General features: G+C 43.4%; 1 protein-coding gene and 1 pseudogene across 5 annotated transcripts in view; one reads left to right on the forward strand and one right to left on the reverse strand.

Annotated features, from left to right (window-relative positions):
- UBAP1 (ubiquitin associated protein 1) overlaps positions 1 to 12,431 on the reverse strand; it is a 75,804-nt gene that overhangs the window by 24,996 nt on the left and 38,377 nt on the right. For 4 of the 5 annotated variants that reach the window (XM_033238282.1, XM_033238285.1, XM_033238284.1 and 1 more), the window contains one exon: positions 8,238 to 8,278. The exons of the other annotated variant lie outside the window; for it this stretch is intronic. In XM_033238282.1, the coding sequence (XP_033094173.1) occupies positions 8,238 to 8,271 (34 nt within the window). In that variant the 5' untranslated portion in view covers positions 8,272 to 8,278. The remainder of the gene's footprint in view (positions 1 to 8,237; positions 8,279 to 12,431) is intronic. 5 annotated transcript variants of the gene reach the window in all.
- On the forward strand, positions 4,285 to 5,498 carry LOC117099441 (annotated as a pseudogene).

The raw sequence follows: 12,431 nt of genomic DNA on the forward strand, positions 1-12,431 counted from the left end.
GTCCCAGCTACTCCGGAGGCTGAGGCAGGAGAATGGCGTAAACCCGGGAAGAGGAGCTTGCAGTGAGCTGAGATCCGGCCACTGCACTCCAGCCTGGGCGACAGAGCCAGACTCCATCTCAAAAAAAAAATAAAAAATAAAAAATAAAAATAAAAATAAAAATAAATAAAAAAAATAAAAACCAGCTTCCTTTCACTAACAAAGCCAATGCCATTGTGATTTATTTAGCACATCCCCCAACCCTCCAGGGTCTTAGTACTTTAAAAGCTTTATTAAGAGAGAATGAACAAATAGTTCGGTAATTACTGGAAGGAGGAAGTAGGATAAAGGGCAAAAAGGCATTTAAAGAGATGGGAACATGGCCAGGCAAAGTGGCTCACACCTGTAATCCCAGCACTTTGGGAGGCCAAGGCGGATGGATCACTTGAGGTCAGGATTTCAAGACCAGCCTGGCCAACATGGTGGAACCTCCGTCTCTACTAAAAATACAAAAACACTTAGCTAGTCCTGGTGGTGCACACCTGTAATCCCAGCTACTCGGGAAACTGAGGCAAGAGAATCGCTTGAACCCAGAAGGTGGAGGCTGCAGTGAGCCAAAATTGCACCACTGCACTCCAGCCTGGGCGACTGAGACTCCATCTCCAAAAAAAAAAAAAAAAAAAGGAACAAAGAAAGCAGTATTTGTAATAATGGATAGAGACTACCGTTAACTACTATTAATGATGGTGCTGTGAAAATTAGAAAATATATTTCTTCCAAATATAACCAATTATGTCTCAGGAAGTTTCTTTTATTTTTCTTTTGAGATGAAGTCTCACTCTGTCGCCCAGGCCGGAGTGCGGTGGTGCGATCTTGGCTCACTGCCAGCTCCGCCTCCCAGGTTCACACCATTCTCCTGCCTCAGCCTCCTGAATAGCTGGGACTACAGGTGCCTGCCACCACACCTGGCTAATTTTTTGTATTTTTAGTAGAGACAGGGTTTCACGGTGTTAGCTAGGATGGTCTCGATCCCCTGACCTCGTGATTCACCCGCCTCAGCCTCCCAAAGTGCTGGGATTACAGGCGTGAGCCACCATGCCCGGTTTCTTTTTTAAGAAACGGTCTTGCTCTGTCACCCAGGCTGGAGTGCAGTGACGTCATCAACTCTCACTGCAGCCTAATTCTCCTGAACTCAAGTGATCCTCCCACCTCAGCCTCCTGAGTAGCTGGGACTACAGGCATGCACCACCATGCCCAGCTAATTTTTTAATTTTTTTTTTGTAGAGCTGAGGGCTCACTTTGTTGCCCAGGCTGGTCTCAAATTCCCAGACTCAGGTGATCCTCCCACCTCAGCCTCCCAAAGTGGAACTGTCCATTTTTATCCAATGTATCAAGAATTTAAAATATTATAGTTAAAAATTTTCTGCCTCAACCTCAAATACCTTTTAGTTTCAGTCCTCATTACTGAAAATCTTCCTGAAATATTTGAGTCCATTCTCCTAAGTTCAATTTTTTAAACAGCCACTAAGTGCATGCCTAATGGCTGTGGTTGTGGAAGTTCCTTGAAGTTAGGTTCTGCACACCACTTTGGTGGAAGACAGTTAGTGGGCTGAATATGTAACAACTCAGGATGAACTCTGGGAAGATTTCATTTGTTTCTTTCTAAATTGCTGATATGCCTATGATTCTGTAACCTGCCCGTTTTTCTAAAAAAAGGTACAATTCCAGGTAGGGGGAGAAATTCCCAATAGGAGAGCAACTGCATTATATGTAGTTCAGGTTTTATTCTGAGGAGATTCAAATTGAGGTTTTTTTTTTTTTTTTTTTTTGAGACGGAGTCTCGCTCTGTCGCCCAGGCTGGAGTGCTGTGGCCGGATCTCGGCTCACTGCAAGCTCCGCCTCCCGGGTTCACGCCATTCTCCTGCCTCAGCCTCCCGAGCAGCTGGGACTACAGGCGCCCACCACCTCGCCCGGCTAGTTTTTTGTATTTTTTTTTTAGTAGAGACGGGGTTTCACCGTGTTAGCCAGGATGGTCTCGATCTCCTGACCTCGTGATCCACCCGACTCGGCCTCCCAAAGTGCTGGGATTACAGGCTTGAGCCACCGCGCCCGGCCTCAAATTGAGGTTTTTTTAAAAAGAGTAAGATCAAACTTAAAATTAAGTGAAAATCTGCAATTCCATGACCAGTTATCACCATCTTAAAATCATCAGTGTCTACTGCAGCAAGGGGTTTAAAATAAATAAATAAATAAATAAAACAAACAAACAAAACTATCTTAAAGCCACAGGCCAGGTAACAATTGCAAAATCACAAATATACAAAATTACATAGATACCTGTTGTAAGATGTGAAATCACAAGAAAATGTTACTCATATCCTAACAACAAAACAAGCCACATCATCTACAAAATCAGCTTTTTAATATACATTGTCTGGCATTCAATTAAAAATTGTAAGACACAGAAAGAAGCAAGAAAATGTGATCCAGAATTAAGAGAGGAACCAGTCATCAGACTCAAATTCAGGGACAGCCAAGATATTGTAAACATCAGACAGGGAGCTTTAAAATAACAATAATACTTTGGGAGGCCAAGACGGACGGATCACGAGGTCAGGAGATCGAGACCATCCTGGCTAACACAGTGAAACCCCGTCTCTACTAAAAAATACAAAAAAATTAGCCGGGCGAGGTGGCGGGAGCCTGTAGTCCCAGCTACTCGGGAGGCTGAGGCAGGAGAATGGCGTGAACCTGGGAGGCGGAGCTTGCAGTGAGCTGAGATCCGGCCACAGCACTCCAGCCTGGGCAACAGAGCGAGACTCCGTCTCAAAAAATAATAATAATAATAATAATAATAATAATAAATATGTTAAAGGGTCTAACGGAAAAAATAAACATGTGTGAGCTGATGGGAACTTCAGCAGAGAGATGGAAATATAAAGAAACAAATGGAAATGCCACAAGTGAAAAATGCATTATCAGAAAAGAAAAATTTTGATGGTTCATAAGCCAGGCTATGCTAATGCGAAGACAATAATCAGCATAAGAAAGACTCGGGACTTGAAGTTAGGTGAAAAGAAATTAGCTAAACTGAAATACAAACAGAGAAAAAGGAAAAAAACTGAACAGTGTTGAGATATCTGGAACAATACCAAACAACCTAATGTATATGTGATCATAGCTCACTATAATGTTGAACTCCTGGGCTTAAGCAATCCTCCTGTCCCAGGCTCCTGAGATGCTAGGACTACAGAGAAGCTCCACCACACCTGGCTAATTTTTAATTCTTTTGTAGAAACAAGGCCAGGCACGGTGATTCATGCTTGTAATCCCAGAACTTTGGGAGGCAAAGGCAGGTGGATCACCTGAGGTCAGGAGTTCAAAAGCAACCTGGCCAACATGGCAAAACCCTATCTCTACTAAAAATACAAAAATTAGCTAGGCATGGTGGTGCGCACCTGTAATCCCAGCTACCCAGGAGGCTGAGACAGGAGAATTGCTTGAGCAATTGCTTGAGGAGGCAGAGGTTGCAGTGAGCAGAGATGGCACCACTGCACTCCAGCATAGGCGACAGAGCGGGACTCCATCTCAAACAAACAAACAAACAAAACAAGAAACAGGGGGTCTTGCTGTGTTGCCCAGGCTGGTCTCAAACTCCTGGTCTCAGGCAATCCCTCCAGCCCACCACACACACACACACACACACACACACACACACACACACTATTGTGTAATAAAGTGGAGGAAACTTTGGGAGGTAATGAATGTTAATGCCTTAATGATGATAATGGTTTCATGAGTGTATACTTATCCCCAAACTCATCAAGATGTATACATTAAATATGTAATTATGTACAGCTTTTTATATATCAATTATACTTCAATAAACTGATTTAAGGAGGGGGGCTAGTTTTATCAAATCTTATCACAGGGTCTATTTTTTCATAAATTAGAGTCTCAACACATTTTCCAGATAAATAACGTTTCTCCTAGATGAAAACAAGAATCAGTTAAAGAGGATTGAGATTTTAAAGCAACAGGCTCCAAGAAAGTCCTTATCCAAACTAAGCCAATGGTATGCAGTTTTTATAAGAAATGGATAATATTTCTAGAAGTCTGAGAAATAACTGTTTCCCTTATTCTGTTATTTAGGGATATATGGTTACTAGTAACAGTGAAGTTGTTCAACTTTAGTTGAAAATAACAAACTCACAGGTAAATCAAATGCTAATCAAAGACAGCACAGCACCAAACCTACTCAGTCCCAAATATTAAAAAGAAAAAAATACATTTTAATATCCAGTCATGACAGCAGTTATTACCTCCTTGTCTACACCCCAAGTGCCACAGAAAAGCTATACCCACATCCATTAACCTCCCAATGGACCAGTCAGACACCTAACTTTGGAGGAATCAATCCACAGGCTCATAAGCTAAGAAGGCTATGCCATCAGTTTACCCTGACCAAAAGATATAAAATCTCTATCTCTATGATGCTAGCCACTGACACTGAAAGATCAAGTAGCAAGCAGCACCTTAACTGGGGTGGCCATTTACAGCCCTGTGTACTCTACACTATTAGGCCAAGAAAGCAAGTCTACGAACTGAAGAATAATAATGGATCACAGACATAGAAACATATAGTGAAGAAAGGCTAAGCAGCTTCCTGAGAAGTGGAAGGAGCAGCCTTAGTTCCTGGCTTTCTAATTTTAGCCTTGAGAGAGCAGAAACTTATTTTCTGTACTCATATGCCTACACAATTGCCTATTAAATATTATCCATCTATCCCCTTTCATTTCTATTAAACTACCTGATATCTAAAAATAGGATACTTTACTCTAAAAACCCAACTAGCTCTTTCCAGCCAGCACCGAGCAAAGGACATCTCTCGGGAGAACTGACACAAGCACTGCAAGACGGGGGCAGAGAAAGCCCTACCACAAGAAGCGGAAGTATGAGGTGGGGTGCCCAGCTGCCAACACCAAGATTGGCCCCCGCCACATCCACACAGTCCATGTTCGAGGAGGTAACTAGAAATACTGTGCCCTGAGGCTGGACATTGGGAATTTCTCCTGGGGCTCAGAGTGTTGTACTCGCAAAACAAGGATCATCGATGTTGTCTACAATGCGTCTAATAATGAGCTGGTCCGTATCAAGACCCTGGTGAAGAAGTGCATCATGCTCATCAACAGCACACCATACTCATCGACAGCACACCGTATGGACAGTTGTACGAGTCCCACTATGCACTGCCCCTGGACCGCAAGAAAGGAGCCAAGCTGACTCCTGAGGAAGAAGAGATTTTAAACAAAAAATGATCTAAAAAATTTCAGAAGAAATCGATGAAAGGAAAAAGAATGCCAAAATCAGCAGTCTCTTGGAGGAGCAGTTCCAGCAGGGCAAGCTTCTTGCGTGCATTGCTTCAAGGCTGGGACAGTGTGGCCAAGCAGATAGCTATGTGCTAGAAGGCAAGGAGCTGGAGTTCTATCAGGAAAATCAAGGCCCGGAAAGGCAAATAAATCCTCGTTTTTGTCTTCACCCATGTAATAAAGGTGTTTATTGTTTTGTTCCCCCCCAAAAAAACAAACAAACAAACAAAAAACAACTAAAGCCGGTGAAATTCAACCAGGAACTCAGCAATAAAAGCCCTGTTAAGGGAGAAGCAGCCTAAGGGAGAAAGAAAATTTTTCTCCTAAATTTTACTCAGGTAGAAAGTTTCATTTAAACAGTAACACTTTGGGCCGGGCGCAGTGGCTCGCGCCTGTAATCCCAGCACTTTGGGAGGCTGAGGCAGGCGGATCACGAGGTCAGAAGATCGAGATCATCCTGGCTAACACAGTGAAACCTCGTCTGTACTAAAAAATACAAAAAAATTAGCCGGGCATGGTGGTGGGTGCCTGTAGTCCCAGCTACTTGGGAGGCTGAGGCAGGAGAATGGCGTGAACCCAGGAGGCGGAGCTTGCAGTGAGCTGAGATCGTGCCACTGCACTCCAGCCTGAGCAACAAAGCAAGACTCTCTTTCAAAAAAAATTAAATTAAACTAAAAAAATAACACTTTGGTTAGGTTTTTTTTTTTTTTTTTTTTTTGAGACCGAGTTTCGCTCTTGTTGCCCAGGCTGGAATGCAATGACACCATCTCAGTTCACCATAACCTCCGCCTCCCAGGTTCAAGCGATTCTCCTGCCTCAATCTCCCGAGTAGCTGGGATTACAGACATGCGCCACCAGCCCCGGCTAATTTTATATTTTTAGTAGAGATGGAGTTTCTCCATGTTGGTCAGGCTGGTTTTGAATTCCTGACCTCAGGTGATCCACCCGCGTCGGCCTCCCAAAGTGCTGGGATTACAGGTGTGAGCCACTGCACCCGGCCTGGTTAGGAATTTAAGGAGATGGGGAAATACCAGTCTTTACTGAACAGACACCTTCAAAATTATAATCTTCTCTCTGGAATGTTCACTTGAAACACAAAACATGGGGTACAACTATTTTCAGTCTGATCAAAACAGATGTTCCAAAGATTCAAAACAGAAAGTCTATCTTTTGAAATAAGGGCAAATTTTTCATTTTTGCTATTTTCTCTCCTCAAGCTTTTCCTCTGCCCTTGCTCTGTCCTCTCTTTTCTCCCTTGAAAAGGTGATCTAGAGGCAATTCAGATCTGCCTTTTTCCCCCTTTTTCTTTTCTTAAGCTCAGTGGCAAGAATCTTTTTTTTGTTTGTTTGTTTGTTTGAGACAGGCTCTCATGTGATTCAGGCTGGAGTGCAGTGGCGTGATCATGGCTCACTGATGCCTTGACCTCCGGGCTCAGCACTTCTCCCACCTCTCAGCCTCCCAAGTAGCTGAGACTACAGGCAGATACCAGCATACCCAGCTAATTTTTAAATTTTTTTGTAGAGACAGTGTCTCACTATGTTGCCCAGGCTGGTCTTGAACTCCTGGCCTTAAGCGATCCTCTCGCCTCAACCTCCTAATCTCCTGTTGGGATTACAGGGGTGAGCCACCGTGCCCTGCCCAGATCTGCCTTTCTATTATCATTTGAATACTTTTAAGAAGACCTGTAATAATCCATAAATAATAGGAAATAGCTTACCTGAAATATAAGATGCCTGACTTCTTTAAAGAATGCTAATTCCAGAGTTTGAATAACTTCAAAAGGATTTTTTAAAACTCAGGCAAGTTATCTATGTAAGTATATGCACACTGACAAATCAAAATTTAAAGGCTGTTGTATAAAATATATAAGCAAGTAAAATCATAGTCACTGCTACACCACTCTGACTCAGCTGAGGGATCTTAACAACCAACCACTCGCAGCTCAGAAGAGCATACCAACACATCCCCAGGCAGTCTAGTAAATCATTCTTACAATGATGTGATATACATATGTATTTTTTTGTTTGAGTCCGGGTCTCACTCTGTCGTCCAGGCTGGAGTGCAGTGACATGATCACAGCTCACTGCAACTTCAAACTTCTGGGATCAAGCAATCCTCCCACCTTAAGCCCCCAAGTAGCTGGGACTGCAGACACATGCCACCGTGCCTGGCTGATATAATTTTTAACATGGCAAATTGGCTTTAAAACCTCTTTTAAAGTAATTGTGTTATTTGACTACTTCTGGTTTTTAATTCTTATCTTCTACTGTATGAAAAAAGGGTATAATTTTAACTTCTTAGGTACCTCCTTCCATTCCCCTCCAAAGGCAGATAATAGTTTATTATTGTATTCCATTTTGGAAGGTTGTATCATAGGAAAAAAAGACAGAGAAACTATTAATTTAAAATTCAAAATTATAAATATCAGTATTGATACCTCTGTAATACAGTGATTTATTTGTAGTAAATTACTTCCTTTGATGGGGCACAGGGAACTAAACTAAAACATTATAAAGCATTAACCAAAGGGTTAGAATTTTTCACACACACATATGGAGAAGAGCTATGACTAAGGAACAGGAAAGGGAAAGGTAACTATACCTTCCATGCTGCTGAAGAAACAGAACAGGCAGACTCCTAATCTATCACTAGTAGTTTCAAGTACAATAACCAGAGACACTCTAAAGTTAAACTACCCATTTGAAGAAATACTTTTAGTTCTCTGAAGACCTTTTGGATATACATGACACATTGTTGTACAACTTTATTTTTGTCAAGCTGTTCATTAAAAGAGACAAAAAGGGGCAACTGTACTTAAAACTATGCTGAGTGATTCCAAATCCTCTGATCAAATCATAACTTAAACCATGATTCTAACAGTCCACTTACCATGAAAATCTGCACCCAACTTCTTAGAAGCCATTTAGAACCTGAAAAACAAGGAAATATTTCTTAGGCACATTATACCTTGAAGGTAGTACGAAGAAAATTGAGAGTACAAAAAAGAAACCAGAAGACCTAAGGTTTCAGGGCTGACAGAATCCTCACTTCTTACTCCTAAAGTCCAAAAAAAGATCCAGGCACTGTGGCTCATGCTTGTAATCCCAGTGCTTTGGGAGGCAGAGGTGGGAGGATCAATTAAGCCCAGAAATTTGAGATCAGCAACATAGTGAGATCTCATAGGGAGACTGAGGTTGCAGTGAGCCACTGCACTACAGCCTGGGCAACAGAGCAAGACCCTGTCTCACACACAAAAAAAAAATTAATGAAAATCAAAAATTTGCTGGGCGTGGTGGCGCATGCCTATAGTCCTAGCTACTTGGGAGGCTAACGTGAGATGATCACTTAAGCTTAGGACTTGAGGCTGCAGTGAGCTAAGAAGGTGCCACTGAATTGCAGCCTGTGCAACAGCACAAGACCCTGTGAAGGGAAGGGGAAGGGGAAGGGGAAGGGGAAGGGGAAGGGCGGGGCGGGGTGGGGCAGGGCAGGACAGGACAGGACAGGACAAGACAAGACAAGACAAGACAAGACAAGACAAGACAAGACTCAATGTTCATAGGGGCATTTTTTTCAGATTAGGGACGCTGAACTAATAAGTATGATGCAAAAAGTTACAAAATCTGAAATCTGAATCACTTCTGGTGCCACGCATTTAGATAAGAGATACTCAACCTGTACATAAAAAATATTTATAATGGTTGCCTCTAGGTAATAGGACTGGGAATAATTCATAAAATATTTGTATTTCTGAACATTATATGGTAACATCTATTAATTTGGTAGTTACTTTTAAACTTTTCTTGAAAAGTTTCTGTTTTCAGCCAGGCGTGGTGACTTACACATGTAATCCCACATTCTGGGAGGCTGAGGTAGGTGGATTACTTGAGCCCAGGAGTTCCAAGACCAGCCTGGGCAACATAGTGAAACCTCATCTCTACAAAGACACAAAAAATTCGTCGGTGTGGTGCTTCACGCCTGTAGTCCCTGCTACTCGGGAGGCTGAGGTAGGAGAATCACCTGAGCCCAGGAAGTCAAGGGTGCAGTGACCAGTGATTGTACCACTGCACTCCAGCCTAGGCAACAGAGTGAGATTGTTTCAAAAAAAAAAAAAGTTTCCATTTTTCAGCATGGTGTACAGATAGAGTGTATTCTGTTTGATACTGCTCATGGAGAATTAAGTTTATGAAGTGTATGTATATCAAATTTCAAAGAACCTGCAAACCATACTGAAAATGATTTAACCTTTTTATATGTGCAGAAAACATTTCCTAGGCATCTCCCTGTTGCCCAGGCTGGAGTGCAGTGCTGCAATCTTTATTGCAACCTCTGCCTCCTGAGTTCAAACAATTCTCATGTCTCAGCTTCCCCAAGTAGCTGGGATTACGGAAGTGTGCCATCACACCCAGCTACTTATTTTGTAATTTTATTAGAAACAGAGTTTTGCCATGTTGGACAGGCTGGTCTTGAACTCCTGGGCTCAAGTGATCTACCCACCCCAGCTTCCCAAAGTGCTGTGATTACAGGCACGAGCCACTGCACCCCGTCTCACAGTGAGACTTCTAAAACCCAGAAGCAAGATTCTTAGCAGCCTCAACCTTTCCACCATAGGCACATACCAGAAATTTGTTTTCCTAAATTGGGAAAGCAGCGGTATCTAAACTTCCAGCAGTCAGAGTTGTGAATATGCTCACAGACATATGCAGAAAATTAGTGTTTCATTTCCATAACCCCAATAAAAATTGTGTGATATCAGCTGTTTGACAAAGCAACTGTTGTTGAGGTAAAGAACTTGAGAGAGGCTGTTTGAGTCTTTAATAAACAATTTTCCAAACAATACCTATAATACGCTGACATCAGGAATGTTATAAAGAAGTTTCACCAAAATTTTTTTTTTTTTTTTTTGAGACGGAGTCTCGCTCTGTCGCCCAGGTTGGAGTGCAGTGGCCGGATCTCAGCTCACTGCAAGCTCCGCCTCCCGGGTTTACGCCATTCTCCTGCCTCAGCCTCCCGAGTAGCTGGGACTACAGGCGCCCGCCACCTCGCCCGGCTAGTTTTTTGTATTTTTTAGTAGAGATGGGGTTTCACCGGTTTAGCCAGGATGGTCTCGATCTCCTGACCTTGTGATCCGCCCGTCTCGGCCTCCCAAAGTGCTGGGATTACAGGCTTGAGCCACTGCGCCCGGCCAAGAAGTTCCACCAAAATTTAAATGGATGTGCTTGGCTTTTTTTTTTTTTTTGAGATGGAGTCTCGCTCTGTTACCAGCCTGGAGTGCAGTGGTGCAATCTCGGCTCACTGCAACCACCGCCTCCTGGGTTCAAGCGATTCTCCTGCCTCAGTCTCCCGAGTAGCTGGGACTACAGACACACGCCACCTTGCCCAGCTGATTTTTGTATTTTTAGTAGAGACGGGGTTTCACCATGGTTGGCCAGGATGATCTCGATCTCTTGACCTCGTGATCCACCCGCCTCGGCCTCCCAAAGCCTGGGATTACAGACGTGAGCTACTGCGCCCAGCCAAATGCTTGGCTTTTTTAAAAGGCTCAACTGGGCCGGGCGCGGTGGCTCATGCCTGTAATTCCAGCTCTTTGGGAGGCCGAGGCGGGCGGATCACGAGGTCAGGAGATCAAGACCATCCTGGCTAACACAGTGAAACCCCATCTCTACTAAAAATATAAAAAATTAGCCTGGCGTGATGGCTGGCACCTGTAGTCCCAGCTACTCAGGAGGCTGAGGCAGGAGAACGGCGTGAACCTGGGAGGCAGAGTTTGCAGTGAGCCAAGATTGCACCACTGCACTCCAGCCTGGGCGACAGAGCAAGACTCCGTCTCGGGGGGAAAAAAAAAAAAAAGGCTCAACTGTTCACCATAAAAAAAAAAAAGAGGGAAATCCAGCATGAGAATCACTTGAAGCTGGGAGACGGAGGTTGCAGTGAGCCGAGACGGTGCCACTGCACTCCAGCCCGGGCAACTCAGCAAGACTGCCTCAAAAAAAAAAAAAAAAAAAAAAGAACGAAATCCTGTCACTTATGACAATGTGAATGAACCTGCAGGACTTTGTGTTAACTGAAACAAGCCAGACACAGAAAGACAAATTTTGTATGATCTTACCCATACAGAATTTTAAAAAGTTTATCTCATAAAAGCAGAGGCTTGTATGCCTCATGGCTGCAGCAGGTCTGACATCGACAAGCAGAGTGACAAGTTCACAGACCTGTAGGTACCTCAGGAATTCTCTGTCAGCAACCACATCATCAGTCTAAGGACCACGTATCAATCCACATGACTGTGGCTGAAGATGACAAGGTCACTGGCAGATGGCAAATTTAAAACCTATACTTCTTAAGTGAATTAACGCAGGAACAAATACTGCATGTTCTCATTTGTAAGTGGGAGCTAAACAACACATGTGGTAATAAAGATGGCAACAATAGAAACTGGTGACTACTAAAGTAGGGAAGGAGAGAGGGGGACAAGGGTTGAAAAACTATTGGGTACTATGTTCAGTACCTGGGTGACGGGATCATTTGTTCCAAACCTAAGCATCACACAATATACTCAGGCAACAAACTGCACATGTGCCCCCTGAATCTAAAATAGAAGTTGAAAAACAAAATTAAAACAACCACCACCACCAGCCAGGCCCGGTGGCTCACGGCTGTAATCTCAGCACTTTGAGAAGCCGAAGAAGGCAGATCACCTGAGGTCAGGAATTCGAGATCAGCCTGGCCAATATGGCAAAATTCAGTAACTACAAAAATACAAAAATTAGCAGGGCATGGTGGCACATGCCCGTAGTCCCAACTACTCGGGAGGCTGAGGCAGGAGAATCACTTGAGCCCAGGAGGCAGAGGCTGCAGTGAGCCGAGATCACGCCACTGCACTCCAGCTTGGGCAACAGAGATTCTGTCTCAAAACAGTAACAACCACCACCTATGCTATCTGCCTAGGGGCATTCACAGGATGGTAAATCAGATGACTCCATTCTTTGACTGACCAAGGCTGATGGCATCCTCTCAAAGAACTTCTGACTGCAGAGAATTACAGATGTTAAATATTGGTCATAAATAAATAGCAAACACCCCTCC

This window comes from Trachypithecus francoisi, unplaced genomic scaffold (genome assembly GCF_009764315.1).
Source record: "Trachypithecus francoisi isolate TF-2019V2 unplaced genomic scaffold, Tfra_2.0 Lachesis_group16, whole genome shotgun sequence".
NCBI lineage: Eukaryota > Metazoa > Chordata > Mammalia > Primates > Cercopithecidae > Trachypithecus > Trachypithecus francoisi.